The sequence below is a fragment of the Sceloporus undulatus genome, chromosome 3 (assembly GCF_019175285.1).
Source record: "Sceloporus undulatus isolate JIND9_A2432 ecotype Alabama chromosome 3, SceUnd_v1.1, whole genome shotgun sequence".
Taxonomy (NCBI): domain Eukaryota; kingdom Metazoa; phylum Chordata; class Lepidosauria; order Squamata; family Phrynosomatidae; genus Sceloporus; species Sceloporus undulatus.
In genome coordinates this window covers 126,186,601-126,207,773 of record NC_056524.1, presented here as the reverse complement: position 1 = coordinate 126,207,773, position 21,173 = coordinate 126,186,601, and the positions used below count along the sequence as shown (strand labels likewise).

Below are 21,173 nucleotides of genomic sequence, written 5' to 3'. Positions count from 1 at the left end.
CTAACTAAAACCTAATCCAAACCCTAACATTAATTAAACCATAACCCTAACACTAACGCTAACTGGCCCTGACCTTAACTCTTTTTTATATTTCACCTATCAGCACAAGACCTATGCTTCTTCGACAGGGCTGTTTTTTCTGTTTTTGGATGTCTTTCAACCCTAATGCTAACCCCTAACCCTAACCCAAAATCTAAACCTTAAACCTACACCCTCACCCTAAACATAATGCTAAACCCAATACCCTAACTCTAACCCTAATCATAAACCCTAATCCTAACCCTGACCCTGACCCTAAACCTTAACACTAACCACTAACCCTAATTCTAACCCTAAGGCCTAACCCTAATCTTAAACCTTAACCCTAACCCTAAACCCTTACCATAAACACTAAACTCCAACCCTAAACCTAAACCTACACCTTAACCCTACACCTAACCTTTAACCTGTAACCCATAACCCTAACCATAAACTTAAACCCTATCCCTAACCCTAACTCTTAATCCTAATGCTAACCTCTAACCCTAATCCTAAACCCTAACACTAACACTAACCCTGGTGAGCTGGTGTCGATTTATAGGGAGTCCTACATTTGCAGGACGTGTCCTGCATTTTCAGGTTGCCCCATCCTATCCTCTGAAGACCTATTTCTTAAGGAAACCGATGGTCTTCGACGGTGCTGTTTCCCCCCTTTTTGGAAGTCTTTCAGCAGAGGTGGGATCATTTAGGGGGATCTATTTCTCCATGGAAGGATGTTGAATAAGGCGGCTGTTGGCATCTCTTCCAATTCTATGATTCTTCTTTCATTCTCTAACTGGCATTTTAGGATCCTAGAAGAGTAGGAAGAGACCACAAGGGCCCTCCATCCAGTCCCATGATGGTGTGGGAAGAGAAGGCAAGGGATGGGAAGCCAGGGTCCCTGGAATCACCTGGAAAGGAGGAGGCTCTTCTGTTGGGCAAGAACTCTTTCCATTAGGATGGAAGGGCCTTCTCATGGTCAGGTGGAATGTCTTTTCAAGTCAGAGAGACCTCTGGTGCCAAGACAAACTACAGTTCCCAGGATTCCCTAGCGCTGAGCCAGGGCAGCTAAAGCGCTCTCAAACTGGGTTATCCCTGTAGTGTGTTTTGGACCTAGGAAAGGTTATGCTTCCATGTATTAGTCCTAACTAACACGATCCCTTTCTTTTATGACTGGAGTCCAGGAGGGTCTGGACTGGCGCCCCTCCTCCTCCTCCTCCTCTGAGGCGACGGCCAATATTTATTCTCCAGTGTGGACCATGCAGCCTTATCTTAGAGCCGCCTCAAGGGCGCATGCGCGCTCTCTCCGTCTGGCGGTCACCTGACCCCTCCTGGGCCTCTCGGTCACCTGACTCCCCAATAGCAGCACCCTCCGAGCAAAATGGCGGCCCTTTGCTGGCTCCTGCTGCTGGCCCTCCATCCTGGAAGCCTGGCCTGCTGGACGGCGCCCTCCTCTCGGCCTCCCCGGTGGCCGGTGCCTTACAGGTGAGCCAGAGGCGTCCCTCAAGACCCCTCCTGCCCCCGCCTCTGCTTCCTGGGCTCTGGGGCTGAGACAGTGGGCTTCCATGGCCAAGCGGGAGACTGGAACACTCTCCTCCAAAGTCACAGTCCGAAGCTCAAACGGCGCCCTTTAAGGGATTTTGGACTCCAGCTCCCAGCATCCCAGGCTATTGGCCAACACGGCTGAGGCCTCTGGGAGTTGAAGTCCAACTCTCTTAAAGGGCGCAGTTTGTGGACTACTGCCCTACACCACGTTTGCTCCCTTGATTATCATAATTAAGTATTTGTCTATAAATCAACCTTCATTTTATCACTGATATGATATTGACTATGACACCATCTAATGTTATTTAGCTGAAAAGAAGAAATAAATTGATGTTGGCCGTCTCATAAAATATCGCACACCTATTTTTCCGTGACTAAAGCTCATTCAGCCAGCTGCTGCCTGATTTCAATGGCAAACCAGAATGCCAGTTGCTTTATAAAATGAAGTGGAGGCACTGGGCCACACTTTTATCTTCTGGGTCAATGACAAATGTTCTCCAGGATTTCAAGCAGGAGCCTTCCTTAGCCCCTCTCTGGAACTTTGCATGAAACCCATATGCTTCGCCAGGGTCTGGGCAGGGTGACCACAGGTCCTCACTACAAAATGGAGGGCGTCCAAGGAGCATGGAGGGCATTAAAAGTCAAAGGTCCAAAGCACACTGCAGAAATTATCCAGTTTCAGACCGCTTTCACTGCCCCGTTTCACTGGGATTTGTAGTTTTGTGAGACATTTAGCCTTCTCTGCTAGATAGTTTTGGTGCCACAACAAACTACAGTTCCCAGGAGTCCCAAGCACTGAGCCAGGGCAGTTAAAGCAGACTCTAACTGGGTTTTTTCTGTAGCGTGTTTTGAACCAAAGCTTCCAGGAACAGTAGAGAAGTGGAAGAGAGGGTTTCTTGGAGGTGTCTCATCTGCAGGGTCACCATGAGTCACATAGTGTTCTCAAGACACCCATTACCTAACATTTGCTGTCCTTTCTTCTCTGAGAAACAACCCCCTCCCCTCAGTCTTGTCTGCTGCTGCTCTTAGGAAAAAAGAACTTCAGAAGGATCCGTCTCCTCCCCTTATTTGCATCAAGGACAGGCTGCCAAGTAGACGACATACCTCTTGAAGAGGAACAGCAAATGTGATATTGCTCAACATGCATCTTAGTCATGCTGAAAATGGAGGGCATTTTGGAATTCTTCCTGGACAAAAGGTCGTAATGTAGGGCATCTCCAGGGAAAGGATGGCATCTCTTCTCCCTGGATCTGTGGAATTGGAGGGCTGGAGGCTTCCCTGTTCCTTGGAGGCACACACCAGACCTCCACCCCTAGGCTGCATTGTCACCATCCTATACAGTGACCAGGAGAGGTGTAGGTATAAGAGGTGTGGGCAGGACAGCAGTCTGGGTCTGCTGGTAGAGTAAGTATTATGTTAGCAAAGATTCTGTTTTACTCCTAATTTGTTAACAAGAGCAACAAAATGTTTCCTCTCAGCCCCATAAATTAATTGTGTGTGTGTGTGTGTGTGAGAGAGAGAGAGACCTGTCAGCTTGTGGCAGCCTCATGAATACTGTTGTAAGGAAGAAAGCTTGAACAACCAGGGAATGGGATTTGTGTGTAGAAGTACTGTGAGGACGATTCAGTTCTAGTGTTTCCTCAAAACAGGAATGATTGGATTCTAAGTGTATGCTTTTTCCACTAGGTTCAAAACAGGAACTAGGCCTAAGATCCCACTGGCCTCAAGCTTGTCCATCCTGGCTTTGTTGTTGTTGTTGTTGTTGTGTGCCATCAAGTTGTTTGTGACTTATATTGATCCTAAGATGACTCTATCATCTTAGGTTTTTCTTGACAAGATTTCTTCAGAGGAGGTTTGCCATTGCATGTCGCGTGTGACTTGGCCATGATCACCCCATGGGTTTCATGGCTAAGCTGGAAATTGAATCCTTTTCTCCAGAGTTGTAGTTCAACACTCCAACTGCTAAACCATACTGGCTCTCATTGTTGTTATGTGCTTTCAAGTCATAAGGCAGCACTAAAGTGGACCTATCACAGGGTTTTCTGGAACTGAGAGATGTGACTCATCCAAGGTCACCCGGTGGGTTTCCGTGGCCAAGGAGGGAATCAAAACGCATTCTCCAGGGTCCTAGTCCTATGCCCAAACCACTACGCCATACTGGCTTTCTCCACTCAAGTGTATGTAATACTACTGCTACTACTATTAATAATAATAACCCTCCTCTGCCTATGGATTGAGGCAGGGAACAACAGATTAAAATACAGCAACACCACAAGATGGCATAATGTTGCACAGGAATTTGTACAGAACAATTACCTCTGTGTGACATGTCCAATATTGTGTTCAAAGTGGGCTGAAATGTAATGTGGGACAACACATCCTGTATGGTTGCAGAGCTTTATGAACAGAATGCTTTGGGCTCAGTCCTGACACACCTTCAGGGTACAGGTGGCATGTGATGGAGAAGACACTTGTTTGCCTGAGGCCCAGAGCTGCTGCCAGTCAGGGCTGGATGGAGGAAATAGATTGAAGTGCTCTACTATGATTTAGGTGCAGTACAGGCTGCTTGAAAACGGTGGTCTGCAGGCACCCATTTTAACTCCAGAGGGACGCTGCACCCGCCAAACCACATGACATTCCTTCGGAGTAAAAAGAACCTGGTACTTCTGGGTTCTTCTTGCAGTGCCCAGTTAAGTCACGAGTGTACCACTGGCGCACTCATGGTGTTATGAACGCGCAGCGATGTGCGGATGTTGTGTGTCCCTTACATAAAGATGATGGCGCCTGTGTGGACTGGACACCGCCATCAGGCCACCATCCGCACGTAGTAGGGCTCAGGACTATGCGGTTGGTGTGTGGTCCTAAGCCCTACTATTGCTGCCAGGACACCACTTCTGGCGGTGTGTACTGGGGTTTAGTTTGCTTCTAATCGACCCTTTTAACATTCACGTTGTGTTCTCAAGCAGTCTATTGCCTAACATGTTTGGTCTCCTTTCCCCCTCCAAGGAACAAATACCCCCTGAGCTCTGGGTGCTGATTCTGCTGCTTAACTGTTTGTTCTTGTTGTTATTGTGTGCCTTCTCGTTGTTTCTGACTTATGGTAACCCTAAGAAAAACCCATCAATGGGTTTTCTGGGGCTGAGAAGGTGTGACTCATCCAAGGTCACCCAAAGATTTCTACAGCCGAGTGGGGAATCGATCCCTGGTCTCTAAGGTTGTAGTCAAATGCTCGTAGCACTACACTGCCAAATCCTTGGGAAATGTGTAGCAGGTAGAATACAGCCTGCAGACTTTTCCTTATACAGTCGGCCCTTAGTATCCACAGAGGATCTGTTCTGCACCCCATTCCACCCCCCCCATACCAAAATCTGTGGGTGCTCAAGTCCCATTGACCCTAATGATAGAGCAACCATGTGGCCACACCCAGATGTCCTCCCTCCTTCCCTCCCTCTTCCTTCCTACCTTTTGTTCTCCCTCCCCTCTTCCTCCCTCCTCTCTCCCTCCCTCCCAAAGCTTCTGCCCTGAGCCTGGCTTCAGGGGCTGTTCAGGGGATGAGGCTGGAGCCCTGTCGGGAGCTGGGGACAGGTCTTGGATCTTGTAGGTCCCCCCCCTCCCCGGCCCAACACCTGGGTTGCCATCAGTGGGAGATGCTGTAGCTGGAAAGTTTTCTTGGAGATCATCTACTCCAACCTACTGCTCGGTTGGGGGGGGCATTGATCATATCCTGAACAGGAGGTTGGACTAGATGACCTCTGTGGCGAATCACTGGCAGAGTGGAGTTTCCCCAACAGCCAGTCAGAGTCAGGCTGACTGCAAAGGTAGGGGCTGCCTGAGGAGTGACTATAAAAGGGGATGAGTGAGTGGGAAAGGACTATAGTGTGTCAGTTGAGAGTTTAAGAGCCAGTTCAGGGTGGCTCATATCTGCCTTGTTCTGTGGGGATGTTGAGCCAGACTTTGACAGGATTCATAATCCAGATGAAGGGGCATTAGAATTAGATTTTTAAGGGAATTAGAAAACAGGTTAAAGTTGAAGCAAATTCAGTGAAGGAACTGAAAAAAGGAAATAGTTTGCAAGTAGTGAAGATACTGTATATAATGTAACCACACAATTTGAGAACCAACTGTAAAAAGATGCAGACCTAAGATCTGACTGTAAATACAGTTTATATTCCTTCTTGTTTACAAAAGAGTGGCTTGAATTAATTTATAGCCAAAAAACATTATAAGCACACTACCAAAATAATTAAACACATATAAAATAAGGATACTGAGACCCATCCCTAAGGCACTTATTACAAGAGTGTATTAGGGAAAGTACTGGGGCCAGTAGTCGGACCAAGGGTTAAAGGAAAAACCTCAGATTATCATAAGGAAAGAAGAACAAGCTCCAAGAAATTTTTCCAGCGCTAAAATTCTGTGGCCTGGAGGCTTGTCGCTCCTAGGATAAAAAGGTTTCTGCCATTCTTTGGAGGAATGCAAGATCCAGCAGAGGCTTCCTGTTGGATGAAGTGTGCAGGACTATAGTTTTCTCCAGTTTCCTTATCCAACATGTTTGCCTAGTTTAGAGGATCTCTCATTGCTTTTCAATAATCTGAGGAGAAATGCTTGGTGCTGAGAGGAGAAATGGGGGATAAAATCACCTTGCTAATCGCCCATTCCTCCAGTGCTGATAGAACTTTGTAAATTGCAAGTCTGTGTCCAGTGATATGATTTTGTGGTATGTGAAGGGTAAAGTCCCCAATTCAGCCCTCACTCCACTGAATGTTCTTAGCCAAGCTTACAGTCTCAGTTTTCATGGTAGGTCACATTCCTTACCTGTCTCATCATGTGCTGTAACATAGATCAGGCAAAGTATCAAAGATATTTCTGATACAGTACTTCAGAAGGCAAAAGATAAAGCAGGCACTGCTGGTAGCTCTTAGGGCAATTTTCAGTATATCTACCGTTTACAGGTTATCTTACTCTCATTTGTTTAACAATAATATTAGCCAGTGATTCTACTCTCTTACTCTAAATCAGGGGTAGGCAAAGTGCAAACCATCACATTATGTTGGACTGCATCTCCCATCATTCCTCACCACTGGCTGTGCTGGCAGTTCAGCAGCATCTGAAGGGCCACACTCTGCCCTCACTATTTCTGAAATGAAAAGAAAGGTTAGGGTGATCAAGAGTGCTCAGAGTAAATTATTGGATTCAAGATTCTTTAATTCTAGATGTGTACCTTCTGTTACAGGCTTCATCTGGTGGATCTCAGAGTTCTTGTACAAAAGACTAGAGAACTTATAAATCTGAAATCTTCTCACCCCAACATAGTATTGGAGCACTTGGAAAAACATTCAGCCAGAGTTGGTGAATGGACAGCCCTCCAGATGTCGATGGGCTGCAACTCCTGTCCAACAAAGCCAGTGGTGAGAGTTGGCTGGAGCTGCAAGCCAGATTCATCCGGAAGGCCACCTGTTTCCTTATTGTAAATGGTGCTGGGGAAGATACTAATGACCCATGTCTTTCAGTTCTTGTTTTACTTCTTTGGTGAGATATGGAGGGAACACAGGCAAAATTGCAGTCTAGGCAAGCTCTTTGATTAGAGTGCCATGAAACAAATATTGGATGTACTGGCATCCTTAAAAGATGAATCACACATGTGCTTATTGCCTACTGGCAATGGTTTCAAAGAGAACTTGATATTGTATGAAAAGCCTAGTGTTAACTCACAAGCTTCCCAGGCTAAGCTTTTTACAGGGAATTGGAAAATTATATGTATACTTAGATGAAAGAAAACTCCCCAAGATGTGCAGGTGAAAGAGAAGCATAGCAGCTGTCAATCTATTGTGTAAATATTTTTGTGTCTTATTTTTTTGAAATAATGAATTTATTTTAATGCAGGCGTTTTGATTACCGCCCTAAAACAGATCCTTACTGCCAAGCCCTCTACACTTTCTGTCCAACTGGCTCTCCCATTCCAGTGATGAGCGACAAGGATGTCTTGGAGGTGTATCGATTGCAGGCTCCTGTCTGGGAATTCAAATATGGAGACCTCCTTGGTCATATGGTATGGTGACTTCTTCCTTCTCTCCCTTCTTCCCACACTAACCCCAACTAACATTAAAACTAAGAAGTATAATGTAGATGGATTGGCATAAATTCATTCATTCTGGGCCTAGCTAATATATTTAACTAGGTTAATGTATAACAAGATTGATGTGTAATGTATTTAGGAAACACCAACATGGCAACTTTGGAGTACTCTCTGCAGGAGGTTTCTACATCTTTGATTTATTTATTTTTGTATCATTTCAGAACTTGATTAAAGAAGTACTTTTTAAAATTACACTACTGGGTTCACTTTTTAAATATTTTATCCTAGCTAGCACTGTTTCCCATGTAAGCAAAGTTATGCTTTAAATTCGACAACAAAGACTTGCTATATAGGAAGTGAGAAATACCAGATGTCAAAGTTGGGCTCAGGAAAGGAAGAAGCACTAGGGATTGTAGTGTAAGTATGTGTTGGATAATGGAGCATACAAAAGAATTTCAGAAGAAAATCAGTCTGTGCTTTATAGATTACAGCAAAGCCTTTGAATGTATAGATTATGAAAAACTATGGATTGTTGTTAAAGAAATAGGCGTGCCACAACATTAAATTGTCCTGATGCATCACCTGTATTCAATACAAGAGGTCACCGTCGGGACAGAATACAAAGAAATTGAATGGTTTCCAGATGGCAAGGCTGCATTTTATCACCTAGCTGTTTAACTTGCATGCTGAACATATCATAAGTAGGATTAGCAGGATTAGACTCTGAGAAAGATGGCATGAAAACTGGAGGGACAGCAACAATTTTAGATATGCAGATAAAACCATACTACAAGCAGAAAATAGCAAAGACTTGGAACGATTACTGAAAAAAGTTAAAGAAGAAAGTGCAAAGGCAGGTTTTCAGTTGAACATTAAGAAAACAAAACTAATGACCACAGAGGATTTACATAACTTTATATAACTTTAACGTGGATGATGAAAACATTGAAATAATTCAAGATTTTCCATACCTTGCCTCAGACATTAATCAAATTGGAGACTACAGACAGGAAATTAGAAGAAGGCTAGAAAGGAAGGCTATGAAGGAACTAAATATATATCATTGAATACCAATGGTAGAATGGTCCCTGCCATTATATTTCCAATTTATTGTTATAGTTGTGAAAGCAGGACAATGAGAAAGCTGATAGGAAGAAAATTAATTCATTGAGATGTGGTACTGAAGAAGAGTTCTGTGAATACTGTGGACTGGTAAAAAGACAAACTAATGGGTCTTAGAGCAAATCAACCTTGAACTCTACCTAGAAACCAAGATGACTAAATTGCGGTTGTTGTATTTTGGACGTATCATGAGAACAGATGACTCTCTAGAAAAGACAATAATGCTTGGAAAGACAGAAGGCAGTAGGAAAAGTGTGTGCATGTGTGTATTGTGTGCCTTAAGTTTGGTGCTGACTTATGGTGTCCTAAGACAAACCTATCATGGGGTTTTCTGGGCAAAAATTGTTCAGAGGGTGTTTGCCTTTGCCTTCCTCTGAGGCTGAGAGAGTGTGACTTGCCCAAGGTCACCCAGTGGGTTTACATAGCTGAGGAGGGAATGAAACCCTGGTCTCCAGAGTTGTAGTCCAACATTCAAGCCACTACATCAGTAGGAAAAGAGGGAGACCATATTCCAGATTATAGATTCAAACAAGGATGCCACAGCCCTTAGTCTGCAAGAGCTGACTAGGGCTGTTGAGCATAAGGTGAAGTGAAGGTCTATCATTTATAGGGCTGCCATTAGTCGAAGTTGCCTTGACAGCCATTAACAAGAAGCAATGTTTGTTCATGTGTTATAGTGATTCACCTCTTCCTCCTAGTTTGTGGTGGAGAACCTTTGACTCTCCAGATGTTTTGGGCTTACCAAATGGTCTAATTGCCTGACAACATAACAGATGTTTTGGATTTAACAAATGGTCTAATTGTCTGACAACATAACAGATGTTTGGGACTTACCAAATGGTCTAATTGTCTAACAGGTGAATGGTTAAAGTGTTGAGCTCAGACTTGGGAAATCCAGATGTAGGTCCCTAGTGAGTTATGAAATCCATTGGATAACTTTAGGCCAGTCACTTTCATGCTCTGTCTGACCTACTTCACAGGGATGTTGCAAATATAAAGTGAGGAAGAAAACATATCTCCTTGAGGAAAAGGCAGGATAGAAATAGAATGAATAAAAAAATACTGTATTGCCTACATCATGATTGGTTGTTTCCCTCTTTCAGAAAATCATGCACGATGCTGTTGGTTTCAAGAGCACTTTGTCCGGGAAGAACTACACAATGGAGTGGTATGAACTTTTCCAGCTAGGAAATTGTACATTTCCACATCTGCGACCAAACCTGTCTGCACCTTTTTGGTGTAACCAAGGAGCTGCCTGCTTCTATGAAGGAATAGATGATGCCCACTGGAAAGAGAATGGGACATTGGTCCAGGTGACTACAATTTCAGGTAAAAAACCAACATTGCCACTTGTTTATACAGTCTAGGATTTTAGGGTTTGTTTTTTCTTATTGTCACAGGATAATATGCCTAAGTTTGTCTCTCTATTTACACAAAGAATAAATTTAAAGTTATTGTGTCCACAGTGCATGGGTAACTTCCTAAAACTTATTATGTTTTCTGTGGAACTGAATAAAAGAAATAATAATAATGTTTAAAAAAAACTGAAAAGATTTCTTCCAGATTGCCTTTGGCTGTGTTTTCACCTTTAGAAAGCAGTTATTTCCTCCATAATATTTCAGTTCTGTACTATTTGCCTCACCTGCTCAGTGAAGAGTGAGCTGCTTTGATTTCTTGCCCTTCTGCACCACAGAAAACAGAAAGTTGTCCCCTTATTTTGTTTGTATTTTGAAATGACTCTTGATTTCACTAGATCTTAGGCCAGGAATAGGAATTATGCAGATGTTTTTGGACTGCTGCTTCCAGCAACCCTAGCCAATATAGACAGTGGTGTGTAATGCAGGGAGTTATAGCCAAAAAATAATTGGAGGGCCATAGAATTCCATTCAGGAGGACAAAGTTAACTATACTGTACAGTAGAGATGGGTGGCTCTTTGCAAATCTACACTTTCCCCCAGCCCTGGACACTGTAGCCAACAGGCATGAATTAAACTTCAAAAACATTTAAAGGATCTCATCTGCCCAAGCATTGCCTTATTTCTTTACTATTCTCTGTTTGCATTGTTATTCAAGCATCTTGGTAATTTTAACACTGGCCAAGCTTTAAGGCAGGGGTAGGCAACCTTTTTGAGCCGGGGGCCGGGTTGCTGTCCCTCAGACAACTGGGGGGGGCGAAGCCGGGAGGAGTGGAACTTCCACCCTCCATGGGCGGAGCCGCATGCTGGGGTAGGAGCTTCCACCCTCCAGGGGCCAGGCCTCCTCCTCTTTGCCGGCCCCTGACGGGGCCCCAGGTCCTGTCAGAGGCTGGGAAAGAGCCGGCAGGGGCCGGCAGCGCTGGAGGCCTCCCCCTCTTTGCTGGCCCCTTTGCCATCGCTGGGGCCCTCCAAGAGGGCTCCAGCCACTGCAACGGGCCTCCCAGAGGCCCGCTGCTGCCGCTGGAGCTCTGTAGCAGGGCCCCGGCCACCGCAGTGGGCCTCCTAGAGCCCGCCACCAATGTTGGCGAAGTCTCGCGCGACCTTTCATGTGGTCGCGCGAGACTTCGCCTCTAGGCCCCCGCCATTTTGTTTCTCAAAATGGCGGTGAAGTCTCGCGCGACCACGGGAAAGGTCATGCGAGACTTCGCCACCATTTTGAGAAATAAAATGGTGGCGCCTGGAGCGGCGAAAAGCCGTAATCGGTGGCGGCGGCAGGTTTGAGCAGGGGCAGGCCAAAAGGCCTCCGCGGGCCGCATCCGGCCCATGGGCTGGAGGTTGCCAACCCCTGCTTTAAGGTCTACAGCAGTAGGAGACACTCTGCAGTCAATAATTGCAAATACATCCATTATTTACATGAGTATTTAGGTGGGAGGAGAGAAAGGTGAGTCAAGAGTTTTGACTCATCTCTTTTAACTTGTAAAAGAAAACAAGAGCATCTGCTTCCTTCCTGGCTTGCTTCCTAGAGCAGCCTGCATAGCTATTGGTTAAAAAGAAGACAGTCCCTGTACAAGGGTTTACCCTCTTAGAAACATGAAATAAAAGGAAAGAGGAAGAGAAGAATATACAACGTCAGGCACTAATTGTTAAGGTTGCACAGTGGATCCTATAATGTCCAGTGGGAATGGAAAGAGATCAAGGAGACAAGGACCTCAAAGGAGTTTGTCTCTTAGTACAATTAATGAAGTGATCATTCCTCCCTTCCTCCTTTCTTCCTTTCCCTCCCTCCCTCCCTCCCTCCCTTCTTTTTCTTTCTTTTCTTCCTTCTTCACTTCCTCCCTTCTTTCTTTCATTTTTCAAATCTTTGCTTCCTTGATTATTTATTTCCTCCCTTCCTTCCTCCTTCCTCCCTTCCTTTCTTTCTGGAGGAGGAAGAGGAGAAGGATGGGGAAAGAGACAGGGACACCCGCCCACCATGTTGTCCTCTTCCTCTACCAAGTCGTTTGCCTTTGAGTGGCCTGCTGGTTTTGCCAGACAGGCTGCCTTGCCGCTTTGTAGGTGAACAACTCAGCAGAGGAGGAAGAGGACAATGTGGGTGGGTGTCCTTGTCTCTTTCCCCCATTGCTAGGCAGGCAGCCTTGTGAGGAGGAGGGGGGGAGGACGGGGAAAAGAGACAAAGCAACCAGCCCACCGCATTGTCCTCCTCTTCTTCTGCCAAGTCATTCATCTTTGAGTGGCATGGCTGCCTGCTTGGCAAAAACCCCAGGCTGCTTGAAGGTGAATGACACGGCAGAGAATGAGAAGGACAATGCGATGAGTGGGTTGCCTTGTCTCTCCCCCTCCTCTGCCGAGTCATTTGCCTTTGAGTGGCCTGGGGGCTTTGCCAGGTGGGCAGCCTTGTGAGTATGAGGATCCCGAATCCCAGGCTGCCTGCCAAAGCACAGCAGCCTCCTCCTGCCCCCCCCCCCAAACCAAGGGCCCAAGGCCAGATTTTAGGCCGCCTGCCAAAAGCGCAGCAGCCTCCTCCTCCTCCTTCACTTCCATCCACACCCCAGTGAAGACCCTTAATGGCCCAAGCCCCTGCCTTCTCTTGCTCTTTTGCTGTCTTGCTCCCTGTTCTCTCTCTGCCCTCCCGGCTCTACTCTGCCACTTGCCCTGCAAAAAACTGCTCCCTCTGGGCCTGTCTGGCCAAAGGGGTGAGAAGGGCTGTAAGCCTGCCTCCAACAAAAGCTCTCCTGGGAGGGAGAGGCAAAGTCTGGGGGAAGAGTCCATTGCTCCCATCCTCCAAAGCTCCGTGTGATCAGGGAGGACTGGGAGCCAAGTTATCTTCCTCCTCCTGACCATTTGGCCCCGGGCCTCCAGAAATCCTTTGGCAGGCCGCATGCACCTCCCTGGCCACATGTTGGACATCCTTGCCTTAATCCAATGAAATCTCAGAAAAACTAAGGGGTGTGTATGCGGTGTGTTTAAGTCAAAAGCTGCCCAGGGAGAACTGATGCTAGGAGAGACTATCAAGGACCCAATTTCTGGGGAATCTGAGGTTCAGGAGGGGAAGCTGTGAGAAAATTTAGAGGCAGTTCATGCCATACCATCCATGGAATGGTTCCCATGCTGAGAGAGGGCCTGTGATAATGGAGATTATATATAGCTATCCTTACAAACATCCATTCATGAAGCTTTGTGCCTATTCATTATCAGGTTGAGTGTCCCTTATCCAAAATGTTTGGGACCAGAAGTGTTTTGGATTTTGGGTTTGTTTTTTTTTTATTATTTTGGCATACTTATATTTGCATATACCTGATGTCCATAATGAATTCCAGATGAGGGAAACTCAACCTATATCAGGGGCATCACTAGGAGGCGTGAGGGTGTGTGGGACACATCACGTGGCACCCTAAGGGGAAGTGTCACCACTGCTCCCCAAACATTGCTTTTTCACATAAACGGGCTGTGGCAGTTGCCTTACCTCCCTTTAAAACATTGAAGAGATGATCTGAGTGGTGTGAGGCTCAGTGGGAGGGTTCTGTAGGGGAGGAGGTCAATGGAGGGGGTGACACCATGAGTTATTGCATCAGGTGACGCCAACCCTAGTGGTGCCACTGGCCTGTATGTCATGAGACTTGAGCTCTTCATGCCTTTGTTGTCATAAGCAATATTTCTCCCTCCTCCTTCCTTGCTCTCTTAATTTGAAGGGAAAGGGCGTGTGTCCTTATGGTCTGTGTCATATTGTGATGGATATGGAGGCATGCAGACTGTCTCCTCTCCTCCCCAACAAATAGTACAGAGGGTGTGAAACAGGCAGAAGATTATTTTTAGGAAAGAGGGTGTGAAAATGCACATTGACAGGAGAGGAGAATAAGAACATAAGAAAAGCCATGCTCATCTGTTGTGGCCGGTCAGTTGCTTCTGGGAAGGCCACCACTAGGATGACCGCACCCTCCATCTTGTGCTCCCTGACAATGGATATACAGAAGCACAATGCCTGTGATCCTGGAGGTGATATGTAACTGTCCTGACTACTAGCCAGTGATGGCCCCATCCTCCATAAATATATCCAATCCCCTTTTAATGTTGACAGCTCTTAACTACATTTTGTGACAGCGAATTCCACATTTTAACTACCTACTGTGTGTGGAATGATTATTTGTCTTAGATCATTCATACCACCTGCTATATGTAGGCATTTTATTGAGCCTGTAAAAGTTTCACAGAATTTGCACAGCTGACGTATAAGCCCCAGCCCTGTTAGTTAAAGAATTTTAACACAAGTTAAACACAGCTCTGTTGGAGCATGATAATTATAGGTAGTTCTGTTAAAATGCAGTACTCACATTGACCCATGGATAAGTTGACTCAGGTTTTTTGGATCAATTTTTTGACTAAAATTTCTAGATGTATACATGAGTATATACACTAAACATTTAGAATCATAGAATCATAGAGTTGGAAGAGACCACATGGGCCATCCAGTCCATGCAGGAAATCACGATCAAAGCATCCCCGACAGATGGCCATCCAGCCTCTGTTTAAAGATCTCTAAGGAAGGAGACTCCACTACACTGTCAAACAGCCCTAACTGTCAGGAAGTTCCTCCTAATGTTCAGGTGGAATCTCTTTTCCTGTAGCTTGCATCCATTGCTCCGGGTCCTAGCCTCTGGAGCTGCCAATAACAAGCTTGCTCCCTCCTCAATATGACATCCCTTCAAATATTTAAACAGGGCTATCATTTATAAGAGATGGCTGTATAATTTTCAAACCTAGGTGACTTGTACCTTGTAGAAAGAAATTGGGTGACTACAGAATAGGCTAGAGAAAAAAACATACCCACAAATTCCAGTTGGCATGAGCTTCCCTGTGGCTCACCTAATCCTTTCTTGCCATTGAGCACCTGGTCATCTATTACTTTTGTGCCTGTAGATGTCTTTTTTCTTTGATGGCACCTTACTTGGCATCGCATGGAAAAATAATGAAAATCTATATGTATCTATATTTCAGATCCACTTTTTTGTACCATAGCCTACAGGGAACTGAGCAACAGGCCCAACAAATTACTATCCTGGAAGGAACTGTTATTCACCCTAAATGAGTGGCAACATCTTGCCAGGCCTGTTCTAAAATTATTACAAGACCTTTGGTTCATGCAAGGGTATGGCATTAGTCTCAGTTGAAGAAATTGCTCATAGACAGAGCTGTGGTCATTCAGCTCCTCAAGACTCTCAGCATGAATTTACATGTTTAAAAGACCTCTTCTGGTCCTTATGGCTGTAAATAAAAGTTCATGCCCACATTAGGTGTTTGATTACCACCAAGTGTTGGTGCCAGTGAGAGTATAGGGTCTTCTAATTCATGAGAGATGTGAGCACTCTAAAGCATATGAATTTCGATGCAAAATTATCACAGAAATATTGAAGCTCACTGTTCAGGAAATTGTACCCTGTGGTACCTTTTTGTTCTTATCTGTCTTTGTGGGTGTGAACAATTTGAATCATAAACCTGTAATTGTACTGTCATTAGTTGTGGTTTGTTGTTGCTAGCTGCTTCAAATCAACTTGGACGTATGGCAACCCTATGAATGAGAGTTCTCCAAGTCACCCTGTCATCAAGCGCTCTGCTCAGGTCTTACAGACTCAGGGCTGTGGCTTCCCTGATTGAGGCTATCCATCTGGAATGTGGTCTTCCTCTTTTCCTTCTTCTCTTAACCTTACCAAGTATTATCATCATTTCTAGTGAGTCATGTCTTCTCGTGATATGGCCAAAGTATGACAGCCTCTGTTTAGTCATCTTGGTTTCTAGGTAGAGTTCAGGCCTGATTTGTTCTAGCACCCATTTATTTGTCTTTTTAGCAGTCCATGGGATCAGTAGAATTCCTCTCCAGCTCCACATCTCAAATGAGTTCAATCTTGAACTATTTCAATGTCTTCATATCTGTTCTAAAGTTATGTAATCCTCTATAGTCACTATTTTTGTTTTCTTAAAGATGAGCTGTAAACTTGATTGTGGTATGCTAAATGATTGCTAAAAGTTGTAAAAACCTGGAGAGACTTAACACTTTGTGTATGTTGTTCAGAAAATGGGACATGAAAGTAAACCCTTGAAAGGTTTAGAATTGAAATGTATTGAAATGTTATCTCCTTTTCTTATGTAAACCAAGCCAGACAGTCCTCATCCCACTTATTCTAGTTTTTGGAAAATGAGTTTTCTCATTTATGACTATGCCTGAATTTTTCTTTTGCAGTAGGAGTAAATTCTATTACAGTATATCTTTGTACAGATGGACAGTGTGAACTTTTTAGTAAGGCTCATCTGTTTATAACTGAGAATTTTTATCCTTCTGATATTTTATTGTTATATTTTATATTGTAATCTGCCTTGATTCCCTTGGGAAAAGGCAGAATATAAATAAATTAGGTTATGATTATGATTATTATTTTAATAGTTTTTAAAAAGGGAGATTATGTGCTCAAGTCCTGATGAATAACCTAAATCAAATATGTTGAATGCATAAAAGCATTGAACTAAATATAATTTTGATCCCAACTAGAGTAGACCTACTGAAATCAATGAAGCTTTAATGTCCAATTCCTATTCATTTTAATGTGTCTATTCAAATTCAAACTAAAGTACAATTTAGATCATAGCAATTAATACTATTTGTTTATTTTGTGAAGTCTGCATTTTCTGGCCTGCAGATTTTGGCTCAGAAAACATACTATACAAATCTAAGCAGAGTAATGTTGTTATTTTTGCTTTCTTACAGGAACAATATTTAATGAAATGGCAAAGTGGGTGAAATATGACAATGACACTGGCATTTACTACGAGACATGGACCGTCAAAGATAGCCCGGATGAAAATGCTAGAGCATGGTTTGAGCCTTACGAATGCGCCAAGTTTGTACAACGGACATATCAAAAACTGGCTGAACTTGGGGCCATCTTCAAGAGGATACAAACTAATTACACCACCATTACCCTCTTTAGTGGAGAGCCCACTTGTTTGGGGAATGAAACAACTATATTTGGGCAACATGGAAACAAAACACTAGCTGTTGCTATTAGGAACTTCTACTTTCCATTTGAACCTGTTCATTCAGTCAAAGAATTCTTCATAAACCTCTTGAGAATATTTGACAAAGTGGTTTTGGACCATCAGTTTTACCTCTTTTACAATCTAGACTATTGGTTTTTGCCCATGAAGTATCCATATGTGAAAATAGCCTATGAAGAAACCCCATTGCCTGTCTCAAATGCCACAAAGTTTAGGCATGTCGTTTAACCTGCAAGTGTTAGTACCTCAATTTGCCGAAGATAGGCCATGAAATTCTTTCAGGGTGATGTGGAAAGCAGCAAGTTATTGCAGGCATCTGGATTTCTATCAGTACTGGAATAATTCCTCGGACAAGTTGAATTCATGTGAACTAAACTGTCTTACCGCATGTTGAAGGAGAACATGAGGGTTTTTTTAAACAGAATTTGTACTTGCCCCATTGTTTTTCTATATACTCTTTGGGATAAACTCCCTGGGATCAATTTTTGGTGGGTGGTGTACAAAAAATAAAAATCTCATGTTTTTGATAGGTGTACAGTGCTCCATCAAGACATACATGGCCCTGTGCCTGTTTCATATGAGAATACTGCAGTCTTTCCCAGTCTGGTAGACTGCAGATATGGCAGATAACACCCATTCTCCCTAACAAGCATGGCCATACTGGTTGCATTTAAATCCAGGATGGCTGTCTTCTGAACTGGTGATTTTCCACATGTTGACAAGTTTCTGTTTTCATTTTAGCCCATTTCCTACTCTAATCCTGTAGGTCTACAAGAGCAGTCAGCTGAGAAAGTCAGAACAAAGATGGCATATCTCAGTATGTTGAAACAGTGACTTTCAAGTGGTGTATCATTGAAAATAATAGTGACAATCATGTAGTCAGGGGTGTTCAAAGTGTGGCACAAAAAAGTTGTTTTGTGAACCCCTTGATCATTCCAGACTTTCAGAACTGCTCTTCTGACTAAAAACGGGTGAATTGCATCTCTTGGAAGTCTAGAGGTGCAGCAATTCCTACGTTAAATAAATTGTAGCCCTCCTCTCCCATTTTAACATGAAATACCTGCTTTCAAAGCCAGTGATGGACCTACAGACCCCTTGGGTGTCTTTTTCCCCCTCCTTTGGCAGTGTGTGTAGCATTCAGAAGGTTTCAAAAACAGAAAACTGGTCCCCGGATCAGTTGCCACTCCAATGTAAATGAAAAACCTAAAGAAGTTTTGTCTCTGTAGCAGATGATGGACTGGTTTATCTCGCTAATATTATTTAGGGACCACAGTTATTAGAATTCATAAGTGAAGGTGTGTGGCTGTTAGGAATCTATATTTGGAATACCATGCGCTGTGGATGTAAGCCTTCTTAAGATGTTCTGCACTGGATACATACATAGTGCCACAATCTTACCTTAGAATGACTGGCAGCAAACCAAATAGCTACGAAATGTGGGTAGATGCACAATGTAAGTTTGAGCATCTCTTGCAGGTATAAAATATTGGCCCCACATCTGGTTTCCCACTTCCTAGTTGAAGAAAACGTAATGGCTAAAGGCTAAGACTTTTGCCAGAAACACACTGATTCTTAGGAGAAGAGTAATTGGTTCTTAGATAGCTGAGCCATGTGAACTGGCTTTAGAGGAGAAAGCCGCAACTGCTGTTGCCATAGGATTGCTCATTGCACAAGGCAATACTGTGGCAGCTGTCAACCCAGGGGGTAATTACTCGCCATAGGCACCCAGATGAGTCACAAGTACTGAATTACTAGCCTTTTGCAACCTTTCATTTTAAAAACGCTTTTCCTGTTGACTGCCAACCATTTTTTGCCATCACTGGAATTGTTTTTCATACTAGTATCAATGAATTGACTTCTACAGTATTATCTTTTGTGCCATAAACCTGAAAATAAATGTCAATGGCTTACTTTTAAGAACTGACTTCTTGTGTATTAAATTTTGTATAATTTGGGTTTTTTATAAACAGGCATTTACATTTAATGTGTGTTTCACACACGCCTTTATTGCACTGATAACTCTTTCAGGTGAAAAGTCCCCTGCACATGACTCTCCTCACTTAACTATCTCTGGGGCTCATTTCCTCTGCATAAAAAGGGGCAATGAGCTCTCTGATCATATCATATATCACTAGCTGGTTGTTTTACATACTGTACATAGTGTCAAATTGATGTAAGAATTCACTTGATTTAAGCCTGCTCTCGGGTCTAATCGTGTGATCACCGCATGTTGATCTTCCCATCATTATATGCAACAGGCAGAGTGAAGATCACTATCCCATCCTCTGCTTTGGGCAAAACAGATGGGCTGGCTTTCAGACACTGTGGCAGCCTGTGACATGTAAATGCCATGCTGCTGCAGCGTCTTCATACCACCCACGTCTGGGCGGCCGCTCAACTTCCAAGCAGCGTGGGAGCATGTGGCATATAAATGCCATGCTCCCAAGCTGCCTGGACTGTTCCTGTTCATTGTTGGCTTTGAAGAAAAAAAGTGTGCCTCTTCTGATTGCTTCAATGTAAGTTTTAAAAAAATTAACAAGGCTGCCATCACATTTGTATGACTTAGACCACAGAATATAGTTTAACCACTGGACAGTGAGAACATATGTGAAAGATGAGTTTATGCTACCTTGATCTGGGACTTTATTCTATGAGGGATCATTTCCTCCAAGATAGGGTAAAACTATCCAGTTTGGCTTCAGATGATTTAGTGCCTATGTGGTTTGGGTCCAGGTTACATACAGGATTGCTTCGCCCCATATAATCCTGTCTATACACTCTGGCGGGCATTTACTTCAATCAGCCAGGACTACATTGGCAACTGTCAGCCGGAGGACCTTTTCTTCAGCCACCCCTAGACTATTCTACAACTTGCTGGAACAGATTCAGCAGCTGAACACACTGTATGAACTTAAAACAGCATTAAAGACCAATCTCTTCCAGAAGCCTTATCTATATGGTTTTAAAATAAATTATGAAGTTTAAAAGATGGGTTGATTGTTTTAATGTGTTTATTGTTTGTTGTTGTGTACTTTCAAGATGTTTCCAATATAGGACGACCCTAAGGCAAACCTATAATGGGTTTTTCTTGGTATGTTTCTTCAGAGAGGGTTTGCCATTGCCATCCTCATACTCTCAACCTCAGGTCACCCAGTGGGTTTCATGGCCGAGCCAGGAACTGAACCCTGGTCTCCAAGACCTATTACAAACTCATAAAAACACCCTCCTAGTGCCTATTATGCCAAACTGTTATGTGGGAGAGGTTTTTCTCAGCTCTGATGTAATTTAATCAGCTTTTGGTTGGAAGGGCAACAATTTAAGAAACTGGGTCAACTCATTGTGAAAAGTCTTCCCACATCTATAGACCTATCACCTAAGCAACCAAAAGGCGAGCAGTCACACTACTTAAACTATATCAGCTATTACAATAGTATTTTTTGTAATATGCAAACAAAGTCATGAAAACAACAGGACTTAATTTAGTGTCTCTCTTAAAAAATGGGAAAGTACACCGAACACATCTGCAAATTGAAAGGGCATTATGGTGCTACAATAAACACATTCAACGAAAATCTGCTTACTCAATTTTCAATCGGAGTTGTACAAAAACGTGCTATTTTCATGTTTAGTCCCTTAAGCAGTTTCCTCAGCAATACTGTATACTCTGGCACTTGAATAACTTGTTCTTACTTCTACATTTGGTATAGAAAAGTTACATTTTCTAGCTACAAGAGTGCTACATTGCAGCCTTTTCTAAAATTAAGTTGTTTTTTTGGCTATAAACAGAAGAAAAGCAACTGTGTTAAAGTCACAGGCCTACATTTTGCCTCAGATTCACTTCTCATTTTGTCTCAGATTTACTTCTCGTCAGTTAAGAGATCCTGGAGGAACATCACCAAAGGAAGAAACCATTTTGCTTCTAAATCATGTGGGGACAAAGAGTAAGTAAAACA

The 21,173-nt window shown here is 43.5% G+C and overlaps 1 protein-coding gene across 2 annotated transcripts; it reads left to right on the top strand.

The window, feature by feature from the left end:
* Positions 1–1,346: 1,346 nt before the first annotated feature.
* Positions 1,347–20,172, top strand: CLN5 (CLN5 intracellular trafficking protein). 2 transcript variants are annotated; one of them, XM_042459845.1, is made up of 4 exons: positions 1,347–1,503; positions 7,447–7,612; positions 9,865–10,090; positions 16,931–20,172. In XM_042459845.1, exons 1-4 carry the CDS (start codon positions 1,400–1,402, stop codon positions 17,446–17,448), a joined length of 1,014 nt encoding a protein of 337 aa, XP_042315779.1. In that variant the 5' UTR covers positions 1,347–1,399; the 3' UTR covers positions 17,449–20,172. The 2 variants fall into 2 exon arrangements, with proteins under 2 accessions (XP_042315779.1, XP_042315780.1); XM_042459846.1 differs by having other exon boundaries at positions 1,349–1,503; positions 7,473–7,612.
* The last annotated feature ends 1,001 nt before the right edge of the window (positions 20,173–21,173 follow it).

Bases quoted from the DNA above. Each gene is read 5' to 3' on its own strand.
- CLN5 (XM_042459845.1), top strand. From the start codon at position 1,400: ATGGCGGCCCTTTGCTGGCTCCTGCTGCTGGCCCTCCATCCTGGAAGC. The intron at 1,504-7,446 runs GTGAGCCAGAGG...ATTTTAATGCAG, and splicing joins CGGTGGCCGGTGCCTTACAG to GCGTTTTGATTACCGCCCTA. The intron at 7,613-9,864 runs GTATGGTGACTT...TCCCTCTTTCAG, and splicing joins GAGACCTCCTTGGTCATATG to AAAATCATGCACGATGCTGT.